General features: G+C 49.5%; 11 protein-coding genes across 11 annotated transcripts in view; 4 read left to right on the forward strand and 7 right to left on the reverse strand.

The window, feature by feature from the left end:
• Positions 1–2,166: 2,166 nt before the first annotated feature.
• On the reverse strand, positions 2,167–3,982 carry ASPSYDRAFT_164990 (uncharacterized protein; the record flags this gene model as incomplete). Its single annotated transcript, XM_040843309.1, has 6 exons — positions 2,167–2,375; positions 2,448–2,571; positions 2,682–3,237; positions 3,291–3,517; positions 3,584–3,628; positions 3,698–3,982. Coding segments are annotated over 6 exons (1,446 nt in total), but the record flags the coding sequence as incomplete, so codon positions are not given.
• A 1,322-nt stretch (positions 3,983–5,304) lies between these two features.
• Positions 5,305–7,331, forward strand: ASPSYDRAFT_62941 (uncharacterized protein; the record flags this gene model as incomplete). Its single annotated transcript, XM_040850195.1, has 7 exons — positions 5,305–5,417; positions 5,454–5,585; positions 5,643–5,727; positions 5,851–5,981; positions 6,013–6,329; positions 6,367–6,515; positions 6,648–7,331. The coding sequence occupies 7 exons, from the start codon at positions 5,305–5,307 to the stop codon at positions 7,329–7,331; spliced, it is 1,611 nt and encodes a 536-aa protein (XP_040696062.1).
• A 103-nt stretch (positions 7,332–7,434) lies between these two features.
• Positions 7,435–9,010, reverse strand: ASPSYDRAFT_710592 (uncharacterized protein). Its single transcript, XM_040850551.1, has 2 exons — positions 7,915–9,010; positions 7,435–7,834 (listed from the first exon to the last, which is right to left on the reverse strand). The coding sequence occupies exons 1-2, from the start codon at positions 8,885–8,887 to the stop codon at positions 7,539–7,541; spliced, it is 1,269 nt and encodes a 422-aa protein (XP_040696063.1). The 5' UTR covers positions 8,888–9,010; the 3' UTR covers positions 7,435–7,538.
• A 617-nt stretch (positions 9,011–9,627) lies between these two features.
• On the forward strand, positions 9,628–10,548 carry ASPSYDRAFT_95780 (uncharacterized protein; the record flags this gene model as incomplete). Its single annotated transcript, XM_040853164.1, has 3 exons — positions 9,628–9,723; positions 9,785–9,876; positions 9,927–10,548. The coding sequence occupies 3 exons, from the start codon at positions 9,628–9,630 to the stop codon at positions 10,546–10,548; spliced, it is 810 nt and encodes a 269-aa protein (XP_040696064.1).
• A 1,243-nt stretch (positions 10,549–11,791) lies between these two features.
• ASPSYDRAFT_52147 (uncharacterized protein) lies at positions 11,792–12,364 on the forward strand. The gene is made up of 3 exons (XM_040848434.1): positions 11,792–11,862; positions 11,940–12,052; positions 12,113–12,364. Exons 1-3 carry the CDS (start codon positions 11,814–11,816, stop codon positions 12,179–12,181), a joined length of 231 nt encoding a protein of 76 aa, XP_040696065.1. The 5' UTR covers positions 11,792–11,813; the 3' UTR covers positions 12,182–12,364.
• Positions 12,365–14,097: 1,733 nt separating this feature from the next.
• ASPSYDRAFT_52148 (uncharacterized protein) lies at positions 14,098–15,635 on the reverse strand. Its single transcript, XM_040848435.1, has one exon. The coding sequence runs from the start codon at positions 15,484–15,486 to the stop codon at positions 14,272–14,274; it is 1,215 nt and encodes a 404-aa protein (XP_040696066.1). The 5' UTR covers positions 15,487–15,635; the 3' UTR covers positions 14,098–14,271.
• A 1,756-nt stretch (positions 15,636–17,391) lies between these two features.
• ASPSYDRAFT_52150 (PP2C family serine/threonine-protein phosphatase) lies at positions 17,392–18,648 on the reverse strand. Its single transcript, XM_040848436.1, has 5 exons — positions 18,554–18,648; positions 18,388–18,497; positions 18,071–18,341; positions 17,900–18,005; positions 17,392–17,850 (listed from the first exon to the last, which is right to left on the reverse strand). The coding sequence occupies exons 1-5, from the start codon at positions 18,593–18,595 to the stop codon at positions 17,504–17,506; spliced, it is 876 nt and encodes a 291-aa protein (XP_040696067.1). The 5' UTR covers positions 18,596–18,648; the 3' UTR covers positions 17,392–17,503.
• A 25-nt stretch (positions 18,649–18,673) lies between these two features.
• ASPSYDRAFT_1170078 (trehalose-6-phosphate synthase) lies at positions 18,674–20,924 on the reverse strand. Its single transcript, XM_040840237.1, has 5 exons — positions 20,458–20,924; positions 20,017–20,389; positions 19,526–19,905; positions 19,124–19,472; positions 18,674–19,013 (listed from the first exon to the last, which is right to left on the reverse strand). Exons 1-5 carry the CDS (start codon positions 20,759–20,761, stop codon positions 18,962–18,964), a joined length of 1,458 nt encoding a protein of 485 aa, XP_040696068.1. The 5' UTR covers positions 20,762–20,924; the 3' UTR covers positions 18,674–18,961.
• A 3,071-nt stretch (positions 20,925–23,995) lies between these two features.
• On the reverse strand, positions 23,996–24,181 carry ASPSYDRAFT_164996 (uncharacterized protein; the record flags this gene model as incomplete). Its single annotated transcript, XM_040843310.1, has 1 exon — positions 23,996–24,181. A coding segment is annotated over one exon (186 nt), but the record flags the coding sequence as incomplete, so codon positions are not given.
• A 40-nt stretch (positions 24,182–24,221) lies between these two features.
• Positions 24,222–24,724, forward strand: ASPSYDRAFT_95784 (uncharacterized protein; the record flags this gene model as incomplete). Its single annotated transcript, XM_040853165.1, has 3 exons — positions 24,222–24,368; positions 24,422–24,499; positions 24,617–24,724. The coding sequence occupies 3 exons, from the start codon at positions 24,222–24,224 to the stop codon at positions 24,722–24,724; spliced, it is 333 nt and encodes a 110-aa protein (XP_040696070.1).
• A 758-nt stretch (positions 24,725–25,482) lies between these two features.
• Positions 25,483–26,572, reverse strand: part of ASPSYDRAFT_711234 (uncharacterized protein) — a 1,547-nt gene continuing 457 nt past the window's right edge. Inside the window, exons 2-3 of the mRNA XM_040850553.1 lie at positions 25,799–26,572; positions 25,483–25,692 (exon numbers count right to left, since the gene is read on the reverse strand). The exon at positions 25,799–26,572 is cut by the window's right edge and continues 141 nt beyond it. Of these exons, the coding sequence (XP_040696071.1) occupies positions 25,675–25,692; positions 25,799–26,572 (792 nt within the window). The 3' untranslated portion in view covers positions 25,483–25,674. The remainder of the gene's footprint in view (positions 25,693–25,798) is intronic.

The raw sequence follows: 26,572 nt of genomic DNA on the forward strand, positions 1-26,572 counted from the left end.
CCTTTAGGGGCAATCAGTACTAATAGGCAACGGGGAACTGAATTAAGTCCACATATTAGGGGTCACATATATAGTTTAGCTGCTATTGGTTTAAGCAGGGCTATGATCAGCGCGCGCCTCCAAATCCCGGAATTCACGATCCAATATACTATCTCGCTCTGCAACGCTGTTGACCGTGTCAAATGCTACCATACTCCGAATGCTTGATAAATCTGGATATGGACATTGGAGGGCTAAGCAGAGGCCTCAACTACTTAGTAGACATGCTGAAGTACGGTATCAATGGGCTTTGGAGCGGCGCGATTTGGATATTGCTCGCTGGCGAACGACTATATTTAGTGATGATGCACCGTTGAAATCGGGAAAGGGAAGCGGCAACATTGCTGCTTCAGGCTCAACCACAAAGGCGAGAAATAGAAAAAAAGAGTTAATCAACCAGTACACAAAGTCAAAGGGTGTCTCTATAATGATCTGGGGATCAATATGGGGAGGCAGTCATTCCTTCGAATCAACCATACTAGGAAGCGGAGTGCTACATGGAATGTCAGGGGCCAATGCTCCCATGACCTCGGTTATGACTCGCTAAGACCATTATTTCTGCGCGGGTCACCAAGTTAATGTGACGGTGAACACCCAATCACAATGCCGAGCGCGGGCGGCCGAAGTTTTGGCTTTTTACGAGACGAGAGAATCGACCCCGTCACGACTAGTCCTGTAGACTGTAATCGTATATTAACATAGCAACATGGATCCGCAACAGGGTTCCTGCCAGATCAGTCTGGAGTTCACTTCAACGTTCCATTGCATAATGAGAGGAACTTTGACCGGTCAATGACCTACTCCGTCCTGCGGCTATGGTTCACGTCGTCTGTACGATGCAGTATTATTCAGGGAATCTACAAGCGTCGAAGCAATGGGTCGCCTGATACGATGATCTCAAATCGGTGTGATGCTGCCGTATGCACTTCATCGTCGACCTGTCTACCCGATGACCATGCCATGCCTCAACGTCATCACGTTCTTACAACCGTTCTGCTTCTACCTAGGCGAGTCCACCCGGTTCCGAACCGTTGAGACTCCCTTACAGTGCCAAGACACTTGACTTCGAATCTGCGCTTTCCAAGCAGACGCTCGGCCAGAAGACGTGCTGGTCTTGAATCTCAAGACCAAGACCTCCGCCACGGATTTGCACCATGGTCAAACTGCTCTAGCGTATCCATCCAACCCTTCCAGGGCCGTATTTCAGGGACCCAGATACCGGCAGAAAAGATGTGTCTTGTATATATATATATCAAGTACCGTACTGAGCAAAAGACCAACTCCCAGTCATGCCTACTTTGCAGAGCGATTCCTCACTGATCAAGCCTTTGTCTTTTCCTGTTCCTAAGATGCTTCCTATGTGGGACTGGGCAGCTTTGAATGGCAGGATCCGAGGTAACGGACTCTTGTTTTTCTCAACCTGCTCAACTTTGTTCACAATGATTTTGCTTTTTTTTGGGGATCACGCTGGAACCCCATGCCCATGAGGAGCCTCAAATCCTCAGAGGATGACACCGAGTCTAAAACTTGTTGGCGGTTATCAGCGCCGTCCGGTTTGGCACTTAAGTGGAAGAAACCGAATCATGCTTCATCGCCTGCTTAGTCAAGATGGCTCGCTTGTCTGTATCTTTATTCTGCCAGCGCAGGGGGAACGAGTATTTGTTGCTACTCGGGCCCGGATCGTTGTCGGCGGTGTCGGAACCGGTCGATTGAAAGGTCGACAAACTAGGCGTGCAAGAGGGTCGGATCTTACATGAAAAATATCTACACTGTCCCTTGCACATAGAGAAGAGATGTGGATGAAGATTATGACGTTACCCTCCTATTCCGGATGTGATGAAATCACTGAAAGTCATGTAAACTTCTATATGACAGTAATTAGCAGACCAGCATGTTAAATTCAGTGATTCTGTGGTCTTTGGCCACCTAATCAGAGTCCGGTCGGCTTCAGCGCTAGGATATCCTCCATAGCTCACATTTTGGAAATCCCAGGCCTGGATCGGAAGCGCGATGACGCCGAAGAAGGAACCAATATCAAGTTCAACCCACTCACGCCTCTCCGCTCGAGCAGGATCAGACTGCCGCATCTGTAGACCGTAGGCTTATTCCGACCTACTTCGCAGCTGCTCACTGTCTTGGAAATCGACAGCGGGTCTCTCCACACAGGCAAGGTTTCTCAAGATGTCTCCAATAATGATCGGAGTAGTCTACAGTAACCTCACTTCCCGACTGGATCCCGCGAGAGACAACGAGAACCCGCTCTACCCCCTTCCAGTAGAATTTTTGGAAATGGCTGTTCGGGTGACAGGAATGGTTAATGAATCGCGTGAAGTTCCCTAGTATCCAAATATTACAATCAGACCATGTTGCCTGACACTTAGACATGGGCGACACGTGAACGGACTTACCAAACTGCCCCTGAAATAACTGGTAACTTTTATCAGGAGATCCGCCGATCATCACATCAACTCCTTCGAGACCGGAAGTTACCAAGCCTATGAATTCGCCTACCGCTGTTCCCCGTGGAAATTCCTTAGAGCGTACTTTGTTAGATCAGCCGTTGCAGCATCTCTCTCGAAAGAACTTATATGACAGCGAAACAGTAGTAAAATAGCGGAAGGGACAGGATCTGAGGGTCGTACCAAGCGAGCTAAGACACCGTTATTTTTGGCATTTCCTGTATTAAAGATCTGAACGGCGGGTTGAATCTTTAAGCCCCCGAAGAGGGTTGGAAAACAGGTGCAGCGGTTCACGCGAACATCATCGGACTGTTGCTGTTGGCATGTTGGGCATATAGTGGGGTCTATTTCTGGCATGCGGCGCGGATCACATCCTCCAAACACAGCCTGGTCGATCACACATTCATCCACGAACTGAAAACCGGCGTCCCACTTAAGGTGACGGTATGTGGATCTGAGTGGTGCTGCGGGGGAATCCCCGAAGATAACCCACTCATGCGGATGTCCTGCATAGTGAAGACGAGACTCCTGACCAACCACCCCAAGAAGCTCGCGCCATCCAGGATGGAGTGTATCAGCGGCTACTTCAAGGCCATGCCGCATGTGCCCCAGCTGCTGCGTGAGGCCTTCATCGAATCCAATCCGATACTTGCAGAAACGATATACACCCGAGCCCGAGAAGACGAGGCTGGCCCATCCTCCCGCATCCTTGATTTCCTTATAGCCCCGCCATATTGCTCTGTCGCCGGAAAAGTTAGTGCAGACACCAAAGCCTAGCTACGGTGTACTCACAATCGATTGCGCATGTCTTTTTCTGTTAGTTTCAACACCGCGCACGCTTCTCGTAGGGCGGTCATGCGGGCTTCCGTCGTCGATAGGATGCCTTGCTCCAGTTGGACTGCGACAATCCGAGCCTCGTAGCAATCGACCCAGTATGCCTGGACAATCATCTCCAAAGCGCGCGATGACTGACTCTGGCTATGGTACATCAAACAGGCAGAGTTGACCGCACGGAATGCCTACAGTGTTCTGTCTGAGCCCTACAGGCCTTGAAGACGTCGTGAGGGGACTAGGAGTTGGCCTACCTCCCTACTCATTCCTCCACGAATACGCATGGTTGGCTCAACGCACTTGTTGGTTGTTAGCAAGAATGGGGTTATTCATACGGTGTAAACAGCAGAATGACGAGGAAAACGGACCATGCTAGATCTGCTCCATTCTACTTCCGAAAAAACCTGCCGCCAAATGCCAGTGATCAACTTATCGACGGATGTCGGTGTCAGTAACGGTATGAAAGGTTCCTTGCGGGAGCTCCGGAGAGGAAAGCGACTGTCGCTATGCATCTGGCGGACAGCCCGGTTACTTCCCTGCTGCTGTTCAATGGATTCGGGTTCCGCGTTTTTGCCTCTATTATCCCCGTACGCTGGCTTAGACGGGGTTGTACGCAGCCGTAGACCACCGACGACCTTTCGCCTTTTGGACGGCCTGCATAGATCAGGAGCAGCTGATCTTGTAGAGTGGGGTATGTGAACACCTGGTGATCTTATCCGCTCCTGACTGTCACTTGCCGCTGGTGACGGGATCTGGGTGGACTCCGGCTACTCTCGGTGGGTTAGCATCCACAAGCTTCCTTTAAAGTATGTGGGCCTAGGTCGGATCCCGGGTCGCAACTGACCTGGCTCTCTGGTGCAAGTTGCGATGCGTAGTTCCCTTCACAAGACGGCTGGTCATTCCGGAGGTCCACGTAACCCTATACATACGAATGTTAGCGTCACCCACTGCCTGGTTGTTAACACAAAGGACTGTTTCGAGGCTATAATACCACTACTGTGTTCGATCTATCGGTTTCACATGTTTGGTCACTTTCTCGACCGTGACACAGCCGGATCTCGACTCGCAGGAGACATGTTTCGTTGCCATCAGGCCTGCCCTCGACCAACGTGGCCAGGCGTTCGGAAAACTCGGTACCCAGAAGGGCGCGGAGGTGTGATGTGACAGCGCTACTAGGGTTATGTATCACTTCCATGGACTATGGGCGCGCCAGCACGTATGCCGGTCAAGTAGACGATAATACTCGAATGGTGCCAGGAAACAAAATGTTCGTGAGCGATTGAGGGGTTACACGGGTTTTGTCCGGGCCGGAAAGGCATCGAGGGCGGTGGCGTTCAAGCATGTGAGTCAACGGGGCACCGCCGCATTAGCAGGAATGAAACAAGAACTGACAGTGGATCGGAGTGAACCAAATGGAGGCAACCACTGAACACGCGGTTCCGGGAATCTGCCCGGGCAGAAGACTCAAGCTGACAGTCCGGTCGGAGTATTAGAGTTTAGCCCTCCAAAGAAACCTAAGTGGCGGGAATTTTACCATTCCACAACCCAGAACGTTCACATGAAAGAAAATGTCGTGGCAAGCCTGTACAGAACGCTGCTTCTAAAAATATTTCACGCCTCAGGTGCTGGTTTTTGCAATGGCAATCTGACAACGACGCTTTCTTTCCCACAGTTTCCGAAAACGAAAGAGGGATCGGGAGGTTGCTCTGCTAACGGCAAAGGGGAGACCTGCAACATTTTCTCTTTTCCTCTTTTGCATCCCAAGCTTTTGTTATTGCTACGCTTATAAAATTTGAGACCCATCATACTGTTTGACATACCTTTCAATATACCCTTCCCTCTTCCTACGGCTATCCCACCAAGTAGGGCACTTAAGGCGATCCCTCGGCCATGGAACAGGTCACTCCTTTCAAGGGTCTTTCGCCGATCGACCAAATTTAGCCAGTTGCAACCTCAGATTGCGATTACTTCTGTAATGGCGCAGACACGACACAGCTTCCGGGAGAGCCTAAAGAAGTCAAGAAAGACGCATATCCTGTCTGGGCTGGCCCACGAGGGCGATCGTCTGTCGCGAAAATCGACCAGGCAGTCTGTTCCCGCATCACCGACCAAGGCCCCGGCCAGATGGTGGAGTGTACGACTGTTCCGCGGCATGATACGTGATGTCAGACGACGGTTGCCCTATTTCTTGAGCGACTGGACCGACGCATGGGATTATCGCGTTCTCCCGGCCACAGTGTATATGTATTTCGTCAAGTAAGTCCGTACATTCTCCAAAGTGAAGGCAAGGCAGCCCATATTGACAATTGTCAGTATCCTTCCGGCCTTGGCATTTTCGCTCGATATGTTTGAAAAGACGGACATGCACTATGGGGTCAATGAAGTCCTTCTCGCATCAGTCCTTTGAGCAGTCGTCTTTTCCTGTTTCGCAACACAACCTCTGGCCGTTGTCGATGTTACTGGTCAGTCCCAGTCCTTTGTCGCTGGACACGCATCGAAGTTATAGGCTATTCTAACCAAGCGCAAAGGACCAATTACGGTGTTTAACTATACAGTGTTGGGCATTGTAGCGTCGCGCGGGACAGACTATCTAGGTTTTATGGCGTGGATTGGAAATGTAATGAACACCACCATCATTCGAGAGCAATTAGAGTAACTAACATTGTGTGACGGTCTTCCACAGTTGGTCTTTAATTATGCACTGGATCGCTGCCATTACGACTATGTGTAACGCATTGACATACGCCACTCGTTTCTCGTGCGATATATTCGGATTTTACGTTGTCTTCGTCTACTTGCAGAAAGGCATTCAGGTCCTTACTAGACAATGGAGCTCAGAGGGCGAGACTTCCGCATATTTGAGTATCATGTTGGCACTCCATGTGCTCATATGCGGATGGCTATGTGGCAGGATTGGCAAGAGCAGCCTCTTCCACCGTTGGATTCGCAAGTTCATCGAAGACTATGGGACACCGTTAACTGTTGTCTTTTTTTTACTGGGTCGCACACATCGGCCGCATGCGTGATGTGAGCCTAGCAACCCTGCCCATCAGCCAAGCGTTCCTTTCCACCATCAACCGCGGCTGGCTGGTCAACTTCTGGGATATAGATGCTGCTGATATTTTCCTTGCCATTCATTTCGCACTCCTTTTAACCGTCCTTTTTTATTTCGACCATAATCGGGCAGTGACTGCTTCCACACCCACCTCAACCCTTCCCCAACCATCACCTCATGCATGATCTCGAATGACTGACTTTCTCATTAGTGTCTTCGCTGATGGCGCAAGGAAGCGAGTTCCTGCTGAAAAAGCCTGCCAGGTTTCATTGGGATACGGTGCCACTACGGGAGTGGCCGGCATCTTGGGTATCCCTGCACCAAACGGACTTATCCCGCAGGCCCCATTCCACACTTCCGCACTTTGCGTGACCCGTCGTGTTCATGATAAAAGCGAAGGCAAAGTGATGCAGGTTATCGACCATGTTGTTGAACAGCGCTTCAGCAATCTTGCTCAGGGTATCTTGACGCTCGGGACTATGGCCGGGCCGTTGTTGATCGTTGTACATCTTATACCACAAGGTGTACTGGCTGGCTTATTTTTTGTTATGGGCCTGCAGGCATTACAAGATAACGGCATTACCCAGAAACTCATCTTTCTGGCCCAGGATAACACTCTCACTTCATCTTCCCGCGCCCTCAGGCGTCTGGACCGACGCTGGGCCGTCTGGCTGTTTGTTATTATTGAGCTCGTAGGTTTTGGGGGTATTTTTGCCATTACTCAGATTACTGCTGCTGTTGGATTTCCAGTGATTATTCTCCTTCTCATTCCCGTCCGTGCGTTCTTGTTTCCGTGCATCTTCACACCGGAGGAATTAAGGGCCCTGGACGCGCTCACTGCTAGTCCATTTACCATGGAGTGTGTAGGCGGCGTTTGCAGCTATAAAGAGCCCGACCAAGAACTGCCAGAATATGGGCGACTCGCAATGACAGGGCCCGACAGCTAGCGAATGTGATGTTGAACAAAGCGAACCCGGCCAGCTATCACTGACAAAAGCCGCACTTGGAAAATAAGCAGTTACCCTTGTTGATGTTAAGCTCTAGTGTGCCAAATAACCATCTCTATCAAGATGAACTTAGCACCATAACTTGGTACTAAAACTGCCCATTAGAGAGCCAAATCACGCCCAGAAAATAATTTGCCGGGCCCAATTCTATGCTGTATAGACAGGCGGCAGCGCGCAATCGGCGATAGGCTCTTCGTATAGCCGGGCTGATTCAGGTGCGTCTGGCAAACACCCCGAGTTATAAATGATTTGCACGGGTACGCGGAGATGGTATCTTGCACTGCAGTGGTCGTTTAACCGTATCTGTAGTGAGAGAAAGTGACGTCTTGAAGCGTATGTACACGCGAATGTTGGGATAGGGCATTCATTTCCTTCGTACGTGAACACCAGAGAGGCGGTCGACTGCCATGCGACAGGGCCTTTGTATCCGTGCTGCTGATTCACTACCAAATATATTAGCTCGATGGACTTGGGTGCAAAAAGGAGTGCGAAGATCCACGATGGAGCAAAATCGCATACGAACCGTTGTTATACCCGAGATCGTCCTTACTGTCACGTTCTGCGAGAGGGAACCAGGTCGAAATTCGCAATTTCCGCGTCTGCATTGGACACAAGACCTTTTCTTTTACCACTTCTAGCCCAGGTTCGGCATTTTTTAGTTCCGGAAGTATACCCTGTGGCGAGACCGAGAAGAACGTCACAGCCTCCAGCGTTGTTTGCACCACAAGGGATATGTCTGGTGGTGGAGGCGCGCTGCTAACTCGAGAAGAGGTACCCGGAGACGACGGGTTATGATACCGCAATCGCAAACATAGGGTGGTGAAGACTGTCCTATCCCAGCCAAATTGCAAAGGAAGGGGTTCCTCCGTGAGGATAGCAAGTTCAGAACTTCTCTGAATCCAATGCCACAGACCTATTCTCTGCGAAGCGCTTGGTACATGCTCCGACAAAAAGTCTCTGGCATAGAGCGGAGGCAACGGTAGGTCTCTTGTAGGAATAAAGTGCACAGGGCGGAAGGCTTCCCCAGCATACCTTCCTGTGTTGGTGAAAAGTCGCGCACGGACACCGTAGGTGATTTTGCATTCACCCCGTACGAGAAGGTTTTCTTGGATGTGTATAGTATCGGAGAAAAGGGAGAGTGAGGGCGGAAGGGGTTCCTCGCCGTTACCGAGATAGACATTCTTGTCAACACCGTAGATGCTGCTGGGGATAACAAAGTGGAAGGGAATGAGGACATTCCGTGAATCTGAATTTTGGACTATCTCAGACCCTGAAAGACGGGCCGTGTATGTTACGCGGAGAAACTGCGCATGTTCAGTATTCCAAGTGCAGCAGCGTCCAGGAGGAGAGGCAGGGAGGGATACCTTAAGTTGCCTCTGCCTCTGCAGAATCGCAGCTGGCGGTTGTAGGCTAATGACGTTCAACAGCTCGCCTTTGCAGGAAGAATTAGCAGATTCTACTTTGCATGAAGTAGGGATCGGCCCTGAAAGCGGCATTGCTTACCCTCAAATGTCACCTCCAGCAGATAACTCGTAACCGCCCCGTCGATTTCAGTACCATTTTCTGATCGACATCGAGAGACAGAAACACATCCGTAAAGGGTTCCGCCAGCAAGCGTCAGATGGGCTTCGTTGACTTCGATCCCTTCTGAGCCTTCGAACAAAATGCTCAAGTTGCAGGCCATGGTTCCATCTATGTCCATCAGACACACCGCTGGGGGAGTTAGGGCACAGAGTTATAGATATGATCCAGCACAATTTGGGCCCTGCCTCGCTTTGCTTTCGGATAGTTTGCTGCAGGTCTTCGAGAACCAGCGATGCTGGAGGGTCTAAACACAGAGTACAGTACACGCAGGGGGCCGGTTGGGTTGGAGAGGGGTCGGTCATTGTCATTAGTGTCGGCTAAGTATCATTATGACTGATCATGCGCTGTTATATTGAAAGGGAAAAAGGTGGGCGTTCGGTCCTCACCTGCCCGCCGGGAAGGTGGACAGCAGACGAATCGCGATCGGACGGCAAGAGGTGCTCGTATGAGATCGGCCATAACTGCTACACAACAAGCACCAGGCGAGAAGATTGGCAGCCAACAAGCTCTTTGCTCTCCCTGGATAACTATTGCGTCACTTAGCCCTATGCAGCAGTTCAAATCGCTCGATCTAATATTAAACAGCCTGTTCTTCCGATGTGGGTGGAGAGTCATTCGAGTTTGCAGTACGGAACGGTTAATTTCACAAACCATGCGAAAGACGTCATCGCCCAAAACTACACCTGCAGTCAACGCTCGCAAACGTACCCCTCAAGCATGCGATAGGTGCCGCGTGAAGAAAACAAAGGTATGTTCCTAGATACCAGTCATTAAAAACCTCATCTCTGACAAGCCACAACAGTGTGCAGGCGGTACGCCATGTTTCCGTTGCAAGAGAGACGACCAAGTATGTGCATTCGGGCCAAGGAGCCCAAGGCACAGATCGTATCCGCAAGGGTCTGTAGTACTTTCCTGCTTCTGACTTCTCGCGTTCGCTGATAACAACCACAGGTACGTGGAATTGCTGGAACAGCAACAACGGTGGTTAGTAACCGGTCTCCAGATTCTGTACGGGAGGACACTGCAAAGCCGGTCCTGGCCCGGACCGCAACTCGACGTTACACCAACCGGCAAGCCTGCGGTCCATGACATCCTTTCCCGGCTGAACATAATACCCACCCGCCGGAATGCTGAGGGGCTTGAATACGTCGAGTACGAAGGGTGCCGCCACCCGCGCTTTAATGACAAGCAGTCCATGAACGACGAAGCCAGAGCTTGCCCACTCTCTCCATCTTCAAGTGGCCGAATGATTTTGACAAGGGTGGACCTGTCGCGACCGTTGCAAGGATGTGTAGAAGGAAATGCGAGCGCAGAGTCTCCCAACAGATACTCAACAGAGGAAACTGAGTTCCCGGACATTACAGATCGTTTACTGTTCCCACGTACAGACGGTCTGGGTTTAGCGAGAGCGGAGGATGTGGGCTTCTCGTCGACTAGCGTCCTGTCGGATGCTCCTGTGCCAAGTTGGCAAGGACAGGAAAGCCTACCATGTCTTTGTGGGTCGCGAGATTCGTTCAGTGACATGTCATGCAGCGTTCAGGACGCCGTTTTCGGGATATCGCCTCTAGAATAATTTGATTCTAATCATAGGCGCTCTTAGATAAACCAAAAGTTGGCCGGTCAAACCCCGGTTGTTGGATCGCTTCTATTGAACATGGTTCTGCCCGGGCAGAATAGCCCTAAACAACTGTGAACATTTTTAATGTCGGTTGACCGTGCAGCTGAACCACAGTAAATACCGGATCAGCAAGTTCCCTTAACTAGTTGGTTCAATGTATGTCCTAACCTGGGTAGTGACATGTTTTCCGTTCTTCTAAGTAAGTTTGCGTCATCCAAGAGAACTTCATGCTTCGCCACCTAAAGATACAGGGTGCAATGATCATAACCCGTAGTTTGAGCCCCTAAGGAAATCATTTAGTCGTACCACATCCGGTGATACACTGTTAAAGCAAAAAGGTAGGTGACCCAGAGTGATATAAAATAACAGCTGGTTGCCTTACCTAACTCTGCATTTCTATGCTAAGTCACAAACTGGGGCCTAACATTGCCGGATCTCAGAACCTGGAAGGGAAGATGGGGCTAGAATTGTTCTCAACTACGCAAAACGAACCGTCAGTGTCCCCCTACTACGGCAATCACTAGAGATAAAACTCACATGCTAGGACAGCAGAAAACATGTGACACAGAAGCCTGACAAACGGCGCCATGATACATATCAGCTAAAGGTCAGTCCTTCAAAAGTGTTATCGACCATTTGATAACCGACATTCAGTCGAAGAATGGGCTTCCTTTTGGCACAGGCATTTGTACGAGTTATGTGGACCAAAAGAAGCAGAGCTTGACGCAGCCACATACCAATAAATTCACTGCAAATATTCTGGAAATAAAAGAGCGCAAAGATCTTTAGCTTCTATCCTTTATGGGGCTTTTTTATTTGTATTGATGCCTATTTCCCAGTGAAACAACCATATGTATGCATCCAACAGTTATCAATCAGCAATGAAAACATATTGGCCGGGGGAGGGCTTCCGATTATGTATTCCAAGTTTGCATCTTGAGTGGCGGTATAACTCGAATGAATTCGACGTTGTTCTCGGACTGATGCGTGTGGTGGCCGGTAAACAAATGATACCTTCTCATAGGGAACAAGGAACATCGCCGGTCCTTACAATTGATGCAGCATACCGATAATACTTTCGTCTATATGACATCACGCACTAAATCCTACCAAGATATATACACGAGAGTCCGAGTGTCAGTCTCAAATATCTTTAAAAAGATACCCGACTCTTCAAGTCCTTGACTATTCACAGCTCTACTTATTCACAGCTCTACAACATGCCATATTACCAACAAGGCCATAGAGTCCAGTATAGCCTTTTTAGTAGTATGTCTTTTACGTTTCCTTTCTCACACTCAGCACTTCAATACTGGGATCATTAATTCCGACATTCGGAATTGCAGAGTCCGCAACTGAACGGGCAGATGGTTTTGGGACTATCGTAAATATTATCACGACGCCTACTGCTCAACCTGATCGAGTTTTGTGTGCGAGCAAAGATAAGCATATGTATGAGGTTTGTGGGATGTCCTCAACATGTCGGGGAAATTACCTGTGATACTGACAAGGTTGTCAGATCCAAGATGAAAAAAGTGGTGCTACATTCCTCCTTGGGGAGCATAATATCTTTGGGCTCAAATCCTAAGCAATGTCTAGATATGTCTGAAATAACGTACGGTTTGGGAAGGCGAAAAGTAGAGTCTGTTCTTCAAGGCCAGATTCAATTGGTACCGCCTGGCTATCTTGTTTGATAATTTGGAAACGATGTGAATTGTATAGAAGTGGTACAAGGATCCTAAAATGTTGGGAAAGTTTATGAATTGTCCGCTCTTTGGTGCTCAACAGTAGTTTTGGATCATATTAATGTACCCGATCGTTTCGTGACGCACGATGAACTTCGGATCACCGAACTAATGTAAAATAAACATTAATCTCTGGTGTGCGGTACTGCCTTCCAACTCCTCAAAGCTCGTGCTCGAAGTCCATGAAATCATGTGGTGCGTGTCTGGTCTTCGTATGATAAGCGCGCAGGTATTTTCAAATCGACAACATGTTCAAGCCTAACTCTATTAAATGAGGATTGACAAACAGCAGAAGTCTCAACCTGTCGTAACATCAATTAGATTGTATATCAAATAATATGGTCGTAGACATTTAAGGTCTGGAAAAGAGGTCTATGATGGCTGTTATGATAGCAAGCCACGTTCTCTTCCATATAACTAAGACAAGGGGCCTTTCCCAGCTCTGAGCAGCCTCTGTAGTGGGAAAAGTGAGCTATCAAGGCGGGCAATTGCCGCTGCAGTAGTGTTCATCAAGTTGTAAGAGAATAGAAACTCGATTTTGGTGCCAGCTGCAGTAGTTCAATTGGCCAAACACATCAGAAGAGAACTGCCTCGTGTACCAGGCGCAGAGACTTGAGACCTATATGCGCTCCTGATGAAAAACAGCAGGGCCGCCTCAATATTTTCCACATTAAAGGAGCCATAGCTTCTGAACAGTTATGTGCGCCCCTTATCTTTTCAATGATCGATTTTTTTTTTACGTAGGTTGTGGGACGGGAAACCGAGCCATCGAAGTGCCGAAACAATAATTTTGTGGGTGTGCACGTTCCTGCCGTTTAACCCATCGCGTGATTATCTTGCTCATCCCGCTACCTGTCTGGGCGCTTCCTAGATGGTTCACTAAGAAAGAATTGGATGTCCTGGATGACCTCACTGCAGACAACAGCGCTGTCCTGAGCAGTATGGGTGGCCCTCCCAAGTTCCCTGGTCAGACGGAGCCTGGTCACGAAGGGTTGATGCGCAGATATTCGGAGCACCGGGCCGGAGTACCGTGGCAAAGGGCCGGCAGTATCTCTCGTTGAAGGGAAAGGGAGGCAATTCCCTCATCATAGACTTCATACCTTGTTAGCAACAGGTAATGTTGGATTCGCACTGCAGTAGTACATCTGGAGAATATCGGTTCGAGGTTTATTCTGAGTTTGCGTGTACATGACATGTCCTATGGCTGCCACGACAGCGACTGATTGTGTTCTGTCGGGCCGGATTAGAACGGTCTGTTCTAGTAGGCAATGTGTATATTGTAGTAAACAACGTTCGAGAGCTCTCTATCCGCCTCTTCTATTAAAACCTAGCAGGCGCCAAACAAGTGACAACGTATAAGCATAATGGATCATTTGCTGGTGCGGCCATGTGTCAGAAGTAAGGTCGCTAATCGGTGAAGTCAGTCCCTTAGATTGGAAAGAAATAACGCTCGATATCTGTCTGTGACTTTAAGAGCGTTCGCTTAGCCGACGAACCATGGACAGACATATGACACTGAATAAACCAGACCATTTCCCATTGTTGGAAATACCAATCGATGCTGAAAGCAGGTTGGCCAAGGCTAGAGCTGCTGGGACGCCCAATTCTGTAGTACATCGACTAGCACGCACTGACGTGTAGGTATATCGACGAAACATCGACGGTTAAACTTACACTCCATCATCCCTTTACATCAGACCAAGCCTTTGCAGGTGATCTGGTTCCTACCATTATCTCTACCAAAGGTCTTCGTAGAAAACTGGTTCTTGTATTAGAATAGAATGACTGAGTCTGGTCCTGGTGTAATCTCATCCACAAATCCACTTGGCTACTACCATAATGACTCCCCTACCACGACGGGGTCTCGCACCTCCCTGCCAGCCACGCCCACGCCATTCTATGCTAAAAGTGGTGGCGCACGGTGACATAAGTTCTACGTACCGATACAGCTGTCAACCCATTCAGGGAAACCGCCGCCAATAATGACGATATGCTCAACTTCGCACACCATGGCATCTTCCTCTCTGGTCCAACGAACTATGTCGTCGAACACAATACCTTGCCCTATCACGAACATGGTGGACTTCGCTCGAGGATTCTGGCTGTGCCTCTCCCGAAGGTCAGCGAGACTCCTCTGAAGTGAGAAGTGCAGCGTCCTGCTCCAGCTTACTTGCGCAGGTGATATTGCAACAGTGTCGGTTCCTTGGACCACCCGGATGTTCTCGATCCCGTAACATCCGATTATTGCATCGGCTAAAGACACTGCCTGCTGCTGCGCGTATATGTCGTCCTTGGGGTACGAGAACATTGTCATGAGGTCGGTCTTCGTGACCTTGCTACCTGGTGTCCGCTCCTGGAAGTAACCTACCACCGTATCGATGGCTGACGGCATCTGCTGATTCGCAGATGCTTGCACTTGCTCCCAGTCGGTAGCTCCTGGATATCGGAAGAGACTCCCATCCTCGATGACAAGGCCGACTTCAGGTGATACTTGCAAAGTTTCCAACGTCGACTTGGGTAGTGCGCTGGCCAAATAGACAATATTTCGGTTGTTGTCCGCTGCCCGATTTAGACAATCTAAATTGCGGGCGTTGTCATCATCCAACAGAGCATGATTGTCGCTGACAATGATAATCAACGGGCTGGAGAGTGGCCTGCGCCAAGCACGGGAGAACTCTCCGTTGTATAACTGAGATCCTGTGATAATGCGAGCGCGCTTGGCCTTGATCGATTGTAGCGCGGACAAGAACCCCTGGCACCAGCGTGTGGCATCACGGTCGCACACCGTGTGGTACAGGATATGCCATCGTCTCTCTGCCTCCTCCGACCGTATGTCGAGCGCATCTTTGATTGCAAGGGCACAACCTTTAGAGTCCCATGGATTGACCAGGAAGGCTCCTTCTTCCAAATCTGTGGCACTGCCAGCGAATTCACTCAGAACTAAAGAGCCGCGGTTTGCGCACGCTGCTGGCGAAGTATGGCAGCAGACGAAATCGTGCGTCACTAGGTTCATGGCCTCTTGGAGGCTAGTGACTAAACAAACCTTGCTGGTTGCCAAGAGAGCCAGATACTGAGAGTACGGGATTTCTTGGGCGAGAAGGATCACCGGCTGGTAAGTCAGGCTAGCATGCTCCGAGTTGATCCGCATGGCGATTGACGATACGTCGGAGAAAACGATCGACGATCCGGGACAAGGCAAGGCAATTTGCACGAGCACGGCCTGTTGTGAACGGTTGTTAATAGGTTATCTGTATGGACAGACGGTCTCGCGGTGCCTGCTCGCCTTTCCAACCCACTCGGGGTATGAATTTAAGAACTCTTCGTACGCCAGGAGCTTCTGCTTGATACCGGTGACACTGTCGAGTCGGTCTCGCCCCACGATCAGATGCTTGTCACGGTTTTCCAGTCTGACCTTTTCCACCCACTCTTCCGTCATGGGGCTCCCCAGGGCGCTTACCAACCTCGGGATATCTATGCCGATGGGAAAGGTGCCTGTCTCAACTGCACGACCTTTGAAGTGGACAGCCCGAGCGGACACATCTACGCTTAGAAGACGACGGCAGGCGCGCACAAAGTGCAAACGATGCTCGTCAGCTTGGAACCCAACAAGATCTGCACCTAAAACGCCCTCTAGAATCGTGTCCCGCGCAGCAAGGCAGCGAAAGATCTCTGACGGGGGGAAGGAACAGTGAAAGAAGAAACCGATTAGACAATCCGGGAGTTTCCTCCGCACCATATCTGGAACCAACGCTAGATGATAGTCATGGATCCAGACGCAGTCGCCTGGCTGCCATCTGGCGGTTACCTCATCGGCAAAGGCCTGGTTGATTTCAAGGTATTCTTCCCAAGAAGATTCCTCGTACACTCGGTTCCGGGGGCTGTCAGGAATCTGGGAATTGAGAATGGGCCATGCCAGTCTTTGACAGAAATGTGCGTAGTGGCCATCCAGTGTCTCTGAGGGAACCGTCACCACAAAAGCGTTGTACTCTTCTACAAGACAGGCTGTAATGGTCGATAATGTATCAGGCGCCATCTGATCAGTCGGAATGCCGAGAGTCCCAATTAATCTCACATTTTCGTGAGGCTGGGACCGCTTGAAGGCCAGGAGCGCGTTGCGCAACGACCCATTCCCGTACTGTGCAATCTCCAACGACCAGCAGTTTTGCCGGCAGGCCGGGGCCAGGTCGCTTGGTGAACATTGCAACTGGTCCCGTAAGCTAAACTGTCTGACAGGATGTATGAATTCGTGAGGATCGCCGTTGCTGAGTTGAACTGTATAGGGGAGAAACCTGCATTCTGCGCGTTAGCATATGGTAGCAATAGTGTGACAGGGTCAAGGCGTCTTCTGACAATGACACTATATGGATAGTCATATTTGAGGATGACCGATGGAAGCCGTTAAGAATGAGAAGTGCGACGTCTGATTTTGGTAGATGCGCTATCGTTGGACCGACGATGCATGTATATACTGTTGCATAACCATACTACATCTTGTGCACGTGTGGGAGACAGGTAATGGTGACGAGGTGAGAGGCTCACATTTCCCACCCGAAGTATGAAAGGAACCGTTGGTTCCATTAGATGATGACGAAACTGGGACCTCTTGCTTCATTCTCCGCCTGGTCTCGCGGCCGGCAAAGGCAAGGAGTCTACCGGGCCTAGGTAGGGAGAATTGTAGTCTGAGGTAAACGAAACACTTCCGGTTCCGGGGAATTCTACACTCTTCGCGCCTTGCTTTCTCCCAGACCCTCCCAGCCGTGCGGATTGTTGGGCCATATACCGCGGTAGATTCCCATAGTACGCCATAGTACGCGCTGTGAAAAACTATAGAGCCGCAAAACCAAAGTGCGGTAGGCAGTTGGATTGAGCCGCCCAACAATCTGACGATCCTGAAAGTGACCACGAAGTTGTCGGCAGGAAAACCGGACAAGGTTCAGAGTAACGATGTCCCCTCTGCGACTTGCGATATGCTGCATACTAATAACATCGGATTACAAAAAGCGTGGATGCGGTACTCCGGCTTATTATCCCATAAACGAGTGGCTTATTCTGTTGCGCAATTGAGCATGGAGGTGGATTTATATTTGTCATGATAACGCTATGTAACTTATTGGAATAGACATGAAAAGCCAATATTCCAGGCGGTTGGTATGCACGCTCAGTCGCTAGACCCTGTGGCCATTCAAAACGGCGCTGATGCAGGTCGCATTATCACTCCCAAATCTCTGCGAGACCTGAACAGTAATCCTTTTAGAGATCTCCTCAGCTCTCAGTCCAGAGTGCCAGTAACCTGCGATCTTATCCATGACGGTTTTGTCATCCATCACATTTGTCACGCCGTCGGTTACCAAGGCAATATGATATCGACGATTATCTTGAAGCTGGACGCTCCTTAAGAATGGCTCGCTCGACAAAGGCCCATCTTCCGGGAGCTGCAGTCCGGGGCTCTTTTGCCCCCGGAGAGACTCTTTCAGGTTCAGATCTCCAAGGGCCCGCGACATACTCAGAGGGCCTAGACATCGATTAATTAAACTCATGATGTTTTCTTGGTCTTGGCCGACCTAATCTTTCTATTCCATCTTCATCTACACCGATCGCTCCTCCGGCTTTGATGATCCTACTCCTCTCTGAAGGGTTCGAGGGCTTATGGGATTCGGTCAGCCGTTTCTGTGTGATCCAGGGATATCAGTATCATATAGGCACAATCGACTAGGAAGGCTCCGTCCACTTACAACATCAATTTGGCCTTCATGACCCCACTCTGCCAGCAGGACATGAGATTCCCCGAGATTGCCTACTACAAGGAGTCCTGATGCCAAGTCTACCAAACACACTGCAATTGCTGAACCATACTTCTTCAGGTGGTCTTTACATAAAAGAGCCTCTTCCTGATGGACCGCTGCCTTTATAGCGCCTTCGTAGTCCCCGTTATGAAGCTCGGGTGTGTTTGCGAGTAAGCCGGGTATGTGTTTCCTTGCGTGCTTCGAAACGCTATCCGAGCCACTGCGCAGTTAGCTAAACATAGAACCAGTAGGCCATCCATACTCACTGTCCATCATAAACTGCAAAGAATGCTAGCTTCTCATTTGATTCTGCCGATAGTTGGCCGGGTAGGAAAATGCTATAGAAATCGCGCTGAGAGGGTCGACCGCCACGTTCCTAAACACATACGTATATGTTAAATGTGTATAGTCCATAGGATTTTCTGGACCTACGCTTCTGCCACCGGCAGCCAGGAATAGCACAGTATCGGTCATGGAGTGCGATTTTTGAACTAAACAGACACTAGTTTTCAAAATGGACGGCGAAGTCGAATCCAGATATAGAGACATTATTATAGGTTGCCAAAACACCAAGACCGACCTACCCCGCATATCGAAAGCTTCTTGGTTTCCAGGAGCACTACGATGCATCATAATGACGTAACGTAATCCAGACTTGTCAACTATACGGTTCCAGGATGATACAGGAACTTTAACCATCAATTTCCCAACCCACAGGCTGAAAGGTTGACTTGCTCAGCATGACTGCCACATGTCCTTCTAGGCACAGTCCTCGTCCGGCTTTGCCTAACTGGGTCTTCATGAGAGACAAGTCTCGCAACATATACACCGTGATATCGCCTAGACCTTTATTCCGTTGATCTGTTCGAGAAAAGAATAACACCATTTTGAACTGAACTATGTTAGCAGCTGCAGGCACATGCATCTGACTCGGTCAATTCTCCGTTCGGTTTTTAAAACCCCTGAATTTGGATAATTGATGATTGCTGAGATGTAACATACCTCGTAAACTCTGAGACATATTTTCTAAGATGTTCAAATCGAGCTTGCCTTTCCTGGTTTCCCATACATAGTGACGTCTTAAACGCATCTTCAGTCTGACCCGCATCCCAGGGATTAACGATAATACTCCCAGCTAGGCTCTGTGAAGCGCCCGCAAACTCGGATAGAATAAGGACGCCGTCGTGATCACCGTGGCTGCTGTGTGCGGCAATGTATTCGAGGGCTACAAGGTTCATTCCATCCCGGGTTGAGGTCACCACGCATACATCTGAAACAGCGTACATCGCCACGAGCTCATGGAATGGGAGTGAGCGATGCATAAAATGTACAGGCATGTATTCCACCGTACCTAATATCAAGGCAAGGTCAGCTTAACATCTGGATCAAGGCTGAGTGTCTAACCAAATCTGCCATTGATTCTTCCAACCTGTCCATTGACAATGGATCTCAATTCTTGGTAATCTTCCACGTCAGGCCGAGTAGGGATGGCAAGCTGCACCAAAATCGCTCTTCCAATCCATTCAGGGTGGTCCTCCAGAAATTTTTCAAACGCGTGAAGCTTTTGCGGGATGCCTTTGACATAGTCAAGTCGGTCAATCCCGATGAGTATCTTTTTGCCGCGGAACTTCTCTCTTAAATGTAAGATACGTCTCTGGACCCGGCCTGTTCCCAACTCCCCTAGGAATCTGTCAGGATCAGTACCGATGGGGAAGGCTCGAACTTGAGTAACATGATTAGAAGCCTCGGTTACACTGATGCTTTCGAGGGCCGCAGGAATGTTTCTATAGTGCTTGGTTAGTTTTATCTATTTCGCTTCAATGTGAAGGGGACGGCAAAGAATAGATGACCAAACTAAGAGCGTAGTAAGGAATCAGAGGAACCCATAGACGGACAAGATTTTCGAACAACTCCGCAAGAAGTGTTTTGCGTAGTTGTACGTGTGAAAGGCAACTAGATCAGAACCTAATATTCCCAGTAGGATTTCTTTTCGCACCGGAAGAATTCTGTATAACTGGCTGCTGGGGAAGGGCGTGTGTAGGAAAAATCCAATTTTCACTCGCTTGCCGTATTTTGCGGCTTCTCCCCTAAGCAAGCCAGGCAGTAGCATTAGGTGATAGTCGTGGATCCATATAATGTCACCATCCTGCAGCCCTTTACCGAGAACCTGAGCGAAGATAGCGTTTACTTCCCAGTAGNTCTTCCAATGTTCTTCCTCGAAAACGAATTCGCCTGGATGGTAGTGCAGAAGTGGCCACAGTACTGTGTCTATGCTTGGTTAGTACAGAGAAGGTCGATTGCAACTAGAAAGCAACGGAAAATGGTGGACTATTTACTGGAAAACCCATTATAGTGGCTGCCGGCCAAATCTTCCGAAAGCCACACTGGTACTGCACGATGGTCTCTCCACAGTGTCTCTTCTACGTCTTTCTTCTTTCTGTCTGGTATGTCCATACCCGGCCAGCCGTACCACTGAGAGGGCACATCGCGGAGTATTCCGTTCAGCCCGGACACCAGACCTCCCGGAGATGTCGCATATTCAAAAGTACTGTCTCGTGAGCACTTCACCGTAACCGGGAGCCGATTAGAAACGACAATAAGCCGTGGATTACTTGGCGATTGAACTTTCAAGGTTGACATGTTCAGCAGGGCTCTAACCGAGTGATGCGAACTAGCATGGTAGAAGTGAGAGGCTCGTCAGATAGTGCTTTTTATCTGACCACGTCTTCAACCGCCATCTGCAACCTACTAGTGATATCATAATATCATGCGCATGTTACTTCGCTACGAATTGTAATCTAACCGTCATTGATTTGAAGTTACTCAGTTCTGGAGTCGAATAGTCAAAAAGTAGGGTAACTGTTACCACGAGGACAATAAAGTGAGTGTCTTGCAACTTTGTGTTGACCACGGTCCGTCCATCATCGTTTATCAGATGAACCATGTCAATAAGCAAAGAGTCCAGTTTTAGCGCTACTGTATAACTCCTCGGCAAAAATGCCAAGACCTTTCTGCCCGGGCAGAATTTATTGTCATGTCCGGGAACATGCCTGCGGTATAAACAAATGAGTGAGATTGGTAGCGCAATAAGACATCTCTTCAGTCTATACTAGACAGTTATATCTCCGCGGATGGACGTTATCGTCAGAACAATCCATCTTACTTAAATACTAATTCGGTGGAATTCATGTTTTCTGGCGATATAGTGGTTGACAGTCATACTGGCGGTGAATGATCAAGAAGGTACATTTCAAGTGCCAATATCAGTCGTGAAGAACACCTGGCAGCTACCACCGGCTGTCAATAAGGGGAGCTTATGCGGATGAAGCACATACTGCCCGTAGAACAGAATCACAACCTTCCACGAAGCAAAATAAGCATGACGACCACAATGAAAAAGACCATCCAATAAAACATCGTCCAGGAATGAGTAACTGTAAGACTATGATCGTTAGTAAGCAAACTGCCTAGACCATTGCAATGTACATACGGCGACTGTCGTTCTCAGCCTGAGAATAAGATGGAGCATAACCGAGGAAGGGCATGGGCAGACTTTGGTGGTGATGTTAGGTTACGTCATGTCAAAAGGATGTCGACAGATGGAGAGCCTACAACCCTGAGGCTAGTTATAGCCAGTTTATCCTTGAACTCAGGTACCTCGCCTTGACGCCCTCCAACCGCCAAGCCACGGCCAAGGAGAATGGTGACGAAGCTCTTGGTCTTGGTATGACACGTTGAGGCCAGTAAATTATCGTAAATCCCACAGTTGAATGCTGTGTGTAATCAGTTTTGGGTTCTTTAGGAGCAATATGCAATAGCTCGTTCCGATTGCTTCGTTGCCTACTTACTTCCAGCTGCTCAAATCGGCCAGCAGACATGGTTAGAAAGGATTTGATACATGCCTGGCTTGTTTTGACTAGGCTGCAACAGCCCATTCGAAATATGGACTTCCCCCCACTGCTCCCCTATCAGCCGACGGAAACCGTGAAGCAAGGTCTTGTTAGTAACGGCCTCGCAATGTGTCCTACTTTCATACGTTGGCAAGTTGTGGAGGTTTACTAGTTCACTGTCAAATGGTATTTCGTCAATTCCTTCTATCCTACAATCGCTTCAACACGCTATGGCTTCTCAGCAGGCAGTAACATCAGTTGGTAGTCATGTATCCATATAATATCGCCGTTTCGCAGGTCTTGGACAATGAGCTGTGCGAATATTTTGTTTACCTCTTGATAGCTCTTCCAATGTCCTTCATCGAAGGAGTATTCTCCGGGATGATAGTGAAGAAGTGGCCATAACACTGTGTCTGTAGTTTATCAGCCTCCATTTGCCAGCATGCCCGACAGTACGAAACACTGAGGCGCTCACTGGAGAAACCGTTGTAGTGGCTACCTGCCAGATTTTCCGACAGCCGCACCGGGACTGCATGATGGTCTCTCTAGAGTTTCTCTTTTACGTCTTGCTTTTCTCCCTCGCTTATATCGATACCTGGCCAGCCATACCACTGAGACGATAGCTTGTGGGATATCCCGCTCAATCCGGATACCAGGCCCCCTGCAGAGCCGAATATTCGAAATTCCCATCTTGTGAGCGCTTCACCGTGATTGGCAGCCGGTTAGCCACACCGAACTATCAACTTTGACATGCCTCGACGAGGATTCGAATGGCTTCTCTATTGAAATGTTATTTGGGAGGAAACGATCGGATAGTATGCTTTATCTGAGTAAAGGCGCAATCACCACCTCCGACCGGGAGAGTGATGTGATACCATTCATCTCAAGGATCCACGGTTTGCAATCAGACGTCATTGATTCAAATTCTGTTGTCGCTCCTGTTCAGGGCCTGGAGCAGCCATTTGTTCTGGCTAGAGCCACGAGAAAAAATATATGTTTCGCAAACGTCATGCAAGTTGATGTCGTTCAATTTGCGCGACACATTGAACAACGCCCTGTTCTGGTGTGGATCACCGATATGCTACAACTGTCAAGCGAACCGAGACTCCCACAACTTCCTCTGAATACTTTAGCCTCGATCGAATTTTGTTGCCAAAAGCCCATGTAGTACAGTCCCGGGGTGGAAAATGCTCTACATCTTCCCACCGACGTGAAAGAGCCGGAATGACGCAGTTGCTCTCCCATCTCGAGCTGAGTGCCAAGGCCCTTCTGCCCGGGCAGATTGGAAGTCCCACTGCATTGTCGGTCTTCTTCAAAGGGTGGGGCCACACCTCCTCTGGTTGATCTCTGTGATTTTGTTAGTACAGTGGGTCCTACTAGGATTACCATCCTTTGAATTCTGCTAGTATTAGGTAAAATTGAAGCTATTCCTAAGCATTCGCTCAGAGTACTTCTCTGAATCAATATATCCCCAAGAGGCATGACCCTTTAAAAGAGGCATGAATTGATCCCCAAAACATGCAACCACGCTTTCTTGGAGGTGATATCCGTAGGCAGGTCTCATCAAGCTTTTCACCTGCTTTTCCAGTCACATAGCATTGTTTATGGAGGCCTGAAGTAACCCAAGACTCAATTGTCAAATTCGAGGGCCCAAGCAAGACGTACACGCTTATTATAGCCTGATAGAGGTAGCTTTCGAAGAGGTTTACAACGTGTATAGCCTCTTTTTTTAAAGCGCTCGAGATAAGGCTATGATTCTCCGCGGTGGCGCTCGGTGATATCGGTACTCCCGATGTATCGGGGTCATCGATATCCGGTAGCTCCACCATCGGTTAGGACTTAGGACTACTGCCGGTATCTCGGCCGATTATATATAGGGACTTAGGTAGCTGGTAGATTTAGATAATAACGACGCCAGAAGTCAGCCTTCGGGCTGCACTTTGGTATTTCCTTGGCTTTGATATATGCCGAACTCGGGGTGTTATCACAAGGCTGTTGTACCAACAGGAAGGTCCAGTCCTTGAATAACTTTATAGTATAGCATGCGTCGGTTCCGCTTCGATGAAGATATAAATTCAATAATATTATTAATATCTTCTTCAGATAGTTTTGGTCTCTGTCCACGTGCCTTTTTAGGAGTAGCTTGCTGGGATTGACATGTATATTTGGACTTGTCGAAGGGTCAGGCAATCTGTTAGTATGTAAGAGCTATGCGACTTCGATCCGCAATCATTTCACTTGTTGTTCTGGCGGGCCATGTCGCTCAGGGACTTTTCCTCCGCCGCGACGGTCTCGCCGCCGATAAGGCGGAAACCTATCGGAAGGGATATCGATCCGTGGCATACTTTGTGAACTGGGTATGTGCACCTTACGCCGCTGAAGATAATGCCCACTTATGTATCTTCCCTAGGCAATCTACGGCCGTCGCTACAACCCTCAGGATCTCCCGGTTGACAACCTCACCCACGTCCTCTATGCCTTTGCCAATGTGCGACCGGAAACGGGCGAAGTCTACCTCTCTGATCCCTATGCGGATTTAGAGAAACATTACCCTACCGATNCATGGTCCGATACCGGCAGCAACGTCTACGGCTGTATCAAGCAGATCTATCTGCTGAAGAAACGGAATCGGAACCTGAAGGTCCTGCTATCTATCGGAGGCTGGACATACTCGGCGAACTTCACCCCCGGCTGTAATCGCTGCCTGGATTAGTGGCTGGCGATCGGATGGCATAGGGTTCATTTCGGTTACCGGTGCTTCACAGGGCCTTTGAATATCGGACGCGATTTCAGGTCGCATGATTGCTCATTTGTGGCAGCCAACTCGACATCCGCTGGAGATGCCCTGAACTCTGGTACTCGGGCGACACCAGGCTGTCGTCCGCGCGAAGCGTTTGCCCGACCAGGATGACCGTATGCACTCAGACGTGAGTAACCGCTATCTTGATCGTCAGCTCACACTCAGCCGAATGTCCCACATAGAATGACCTCATGTGTTGGACCCGAAGTGATCGTTGTTGCGCGAGAAATCGATGTCGATTATGTTAGCCTTAGAACGTCCGTGAAGACGTGCTGGGAAAATATGGTAGTTCAATCGAACTTGCACGGGTGCTCTTCGAACAAGGGACCATTGGTAGATCGGTCATCTGGAATGACCACGGCCTTCAGCTATTCTGGAGGCGACCCATTGAAGGTAGTCCCCGGATGGTCCGGTAGTGCCTTCCACAGTTGTGTCAGTGTCCAACCACTGATGATACGGCTCAACGTCAAGATCCAGTAACCGGAGGTCATCGCTCAACCTGGGCTGAAAGATCGCTTTGACCTGGTTGCGGATCGACTGTCGCGCACACACTGGAGGCAGTGACTCGTTGATATGGGCTCATCGGAAGCATCAGCCTTCCCCGGCCTCGAAGAGGATTCATACCGCCTACCAACATACTCCCCCGACGTGTATTCAGTATGTCCTTATCGTCTGCGTCACATCTACGAACTCTTTCATGAATCGAACCCTTGTCCCGGGGTTCCGCGAGGGCTCATTCTTGCGGTTTCGACAGTAGTAAAGGACGAATCGGAGGATATATCACGGTCAGCATATGGATCGCGGTCCGTTCGGTGGTGGTACCTGAAACTCTTGGCGATCGAGGTCCAGCAAATGCTGCATGTTCACCCACCGACGATTGTCTAGACCGTGTTAGCTCAGCCCACCGTTCTACAGGAGACACGAGGGATTTCTGCGACGCGTGGTACCTAGGTCCTCCATTTGCCAGACAACGATAAGCTTCCGTACCATGGCGCGGTGTTGTTCACTCGCGAGGACCAGGGTCTGGATGAGCGAGAAGACCCGCGCGATCCCGATATCCTCCACGATCAATAGCACGATGCCGAAGCGGGCCAGATCTGGCGGTCTCCCGTACGGTCCCAGCAGGAGCGCGCTGTGTCCAACGCTGTGGAGATGTTCGGCATTATAGAGCGCGGCCGCCAGTGCTGAAGACTGCGGGCGGGCCAGCACACGTAGCGTTCGATGGCCCATCACAGTATTCGGCGAAGTCTTGCCTCTCGATACATGGCGTTGGCTGGTCGTGCGTACGACTGCATCCCGTTTTGTCCCCACCTGTCTCCATTCCCCTCCGTGTTCAGTGGAGTGGCGCGATGCATCGTCTAGTACCAAGATTTCTGCCTCACTCAATGTGTCCTCTTGACTGGCAGATTGCTCAGACGCATGGATCTGTGCGCGCTGACCGGGCAGGGGTACTAGTTCAGAGTTCGGTACCCCTGTGTCGTTGGCCCACGGCGTATCTTCCCATGACGAGACATGAAACAGCAGCAGTTGGCTAGCAATTCGTAGGCCTGCCCGTGGCAGCCAGAGGTACAAATATTGGCCGGGCTCCACTTTCCATCCAGAGGGAACGGTGACGTCCATACCGAGAAGCTCATGGTGGCGGGATATGACAACAGAAGACCAGGAGTGCCCCCAGCGTCTTCTTAGGGGATCAGCCAAGGAAAGCAGACTCGGAAAAATCCATAGACCCGCTGCAGCCACCAAGCACCAGAGGCACTTTGA

The sequence above is a fragment of the Aspergillus sydowii genome (genome assembly GCF_001890705.1).
Source record: "Aspergillus sydowii CBS 593.65 unplaced genomic scaffold ASPSYscaffold_22, whole genome shotgun sequence".
Taxonomy (NCBI): domain Eukaryota; kingdom Fungi; phylum Ascomycota; class Eurotiomycetes; order Eurotiales; family Aspergillaceae; genus Aspergillus; species Aspergillus sydowii.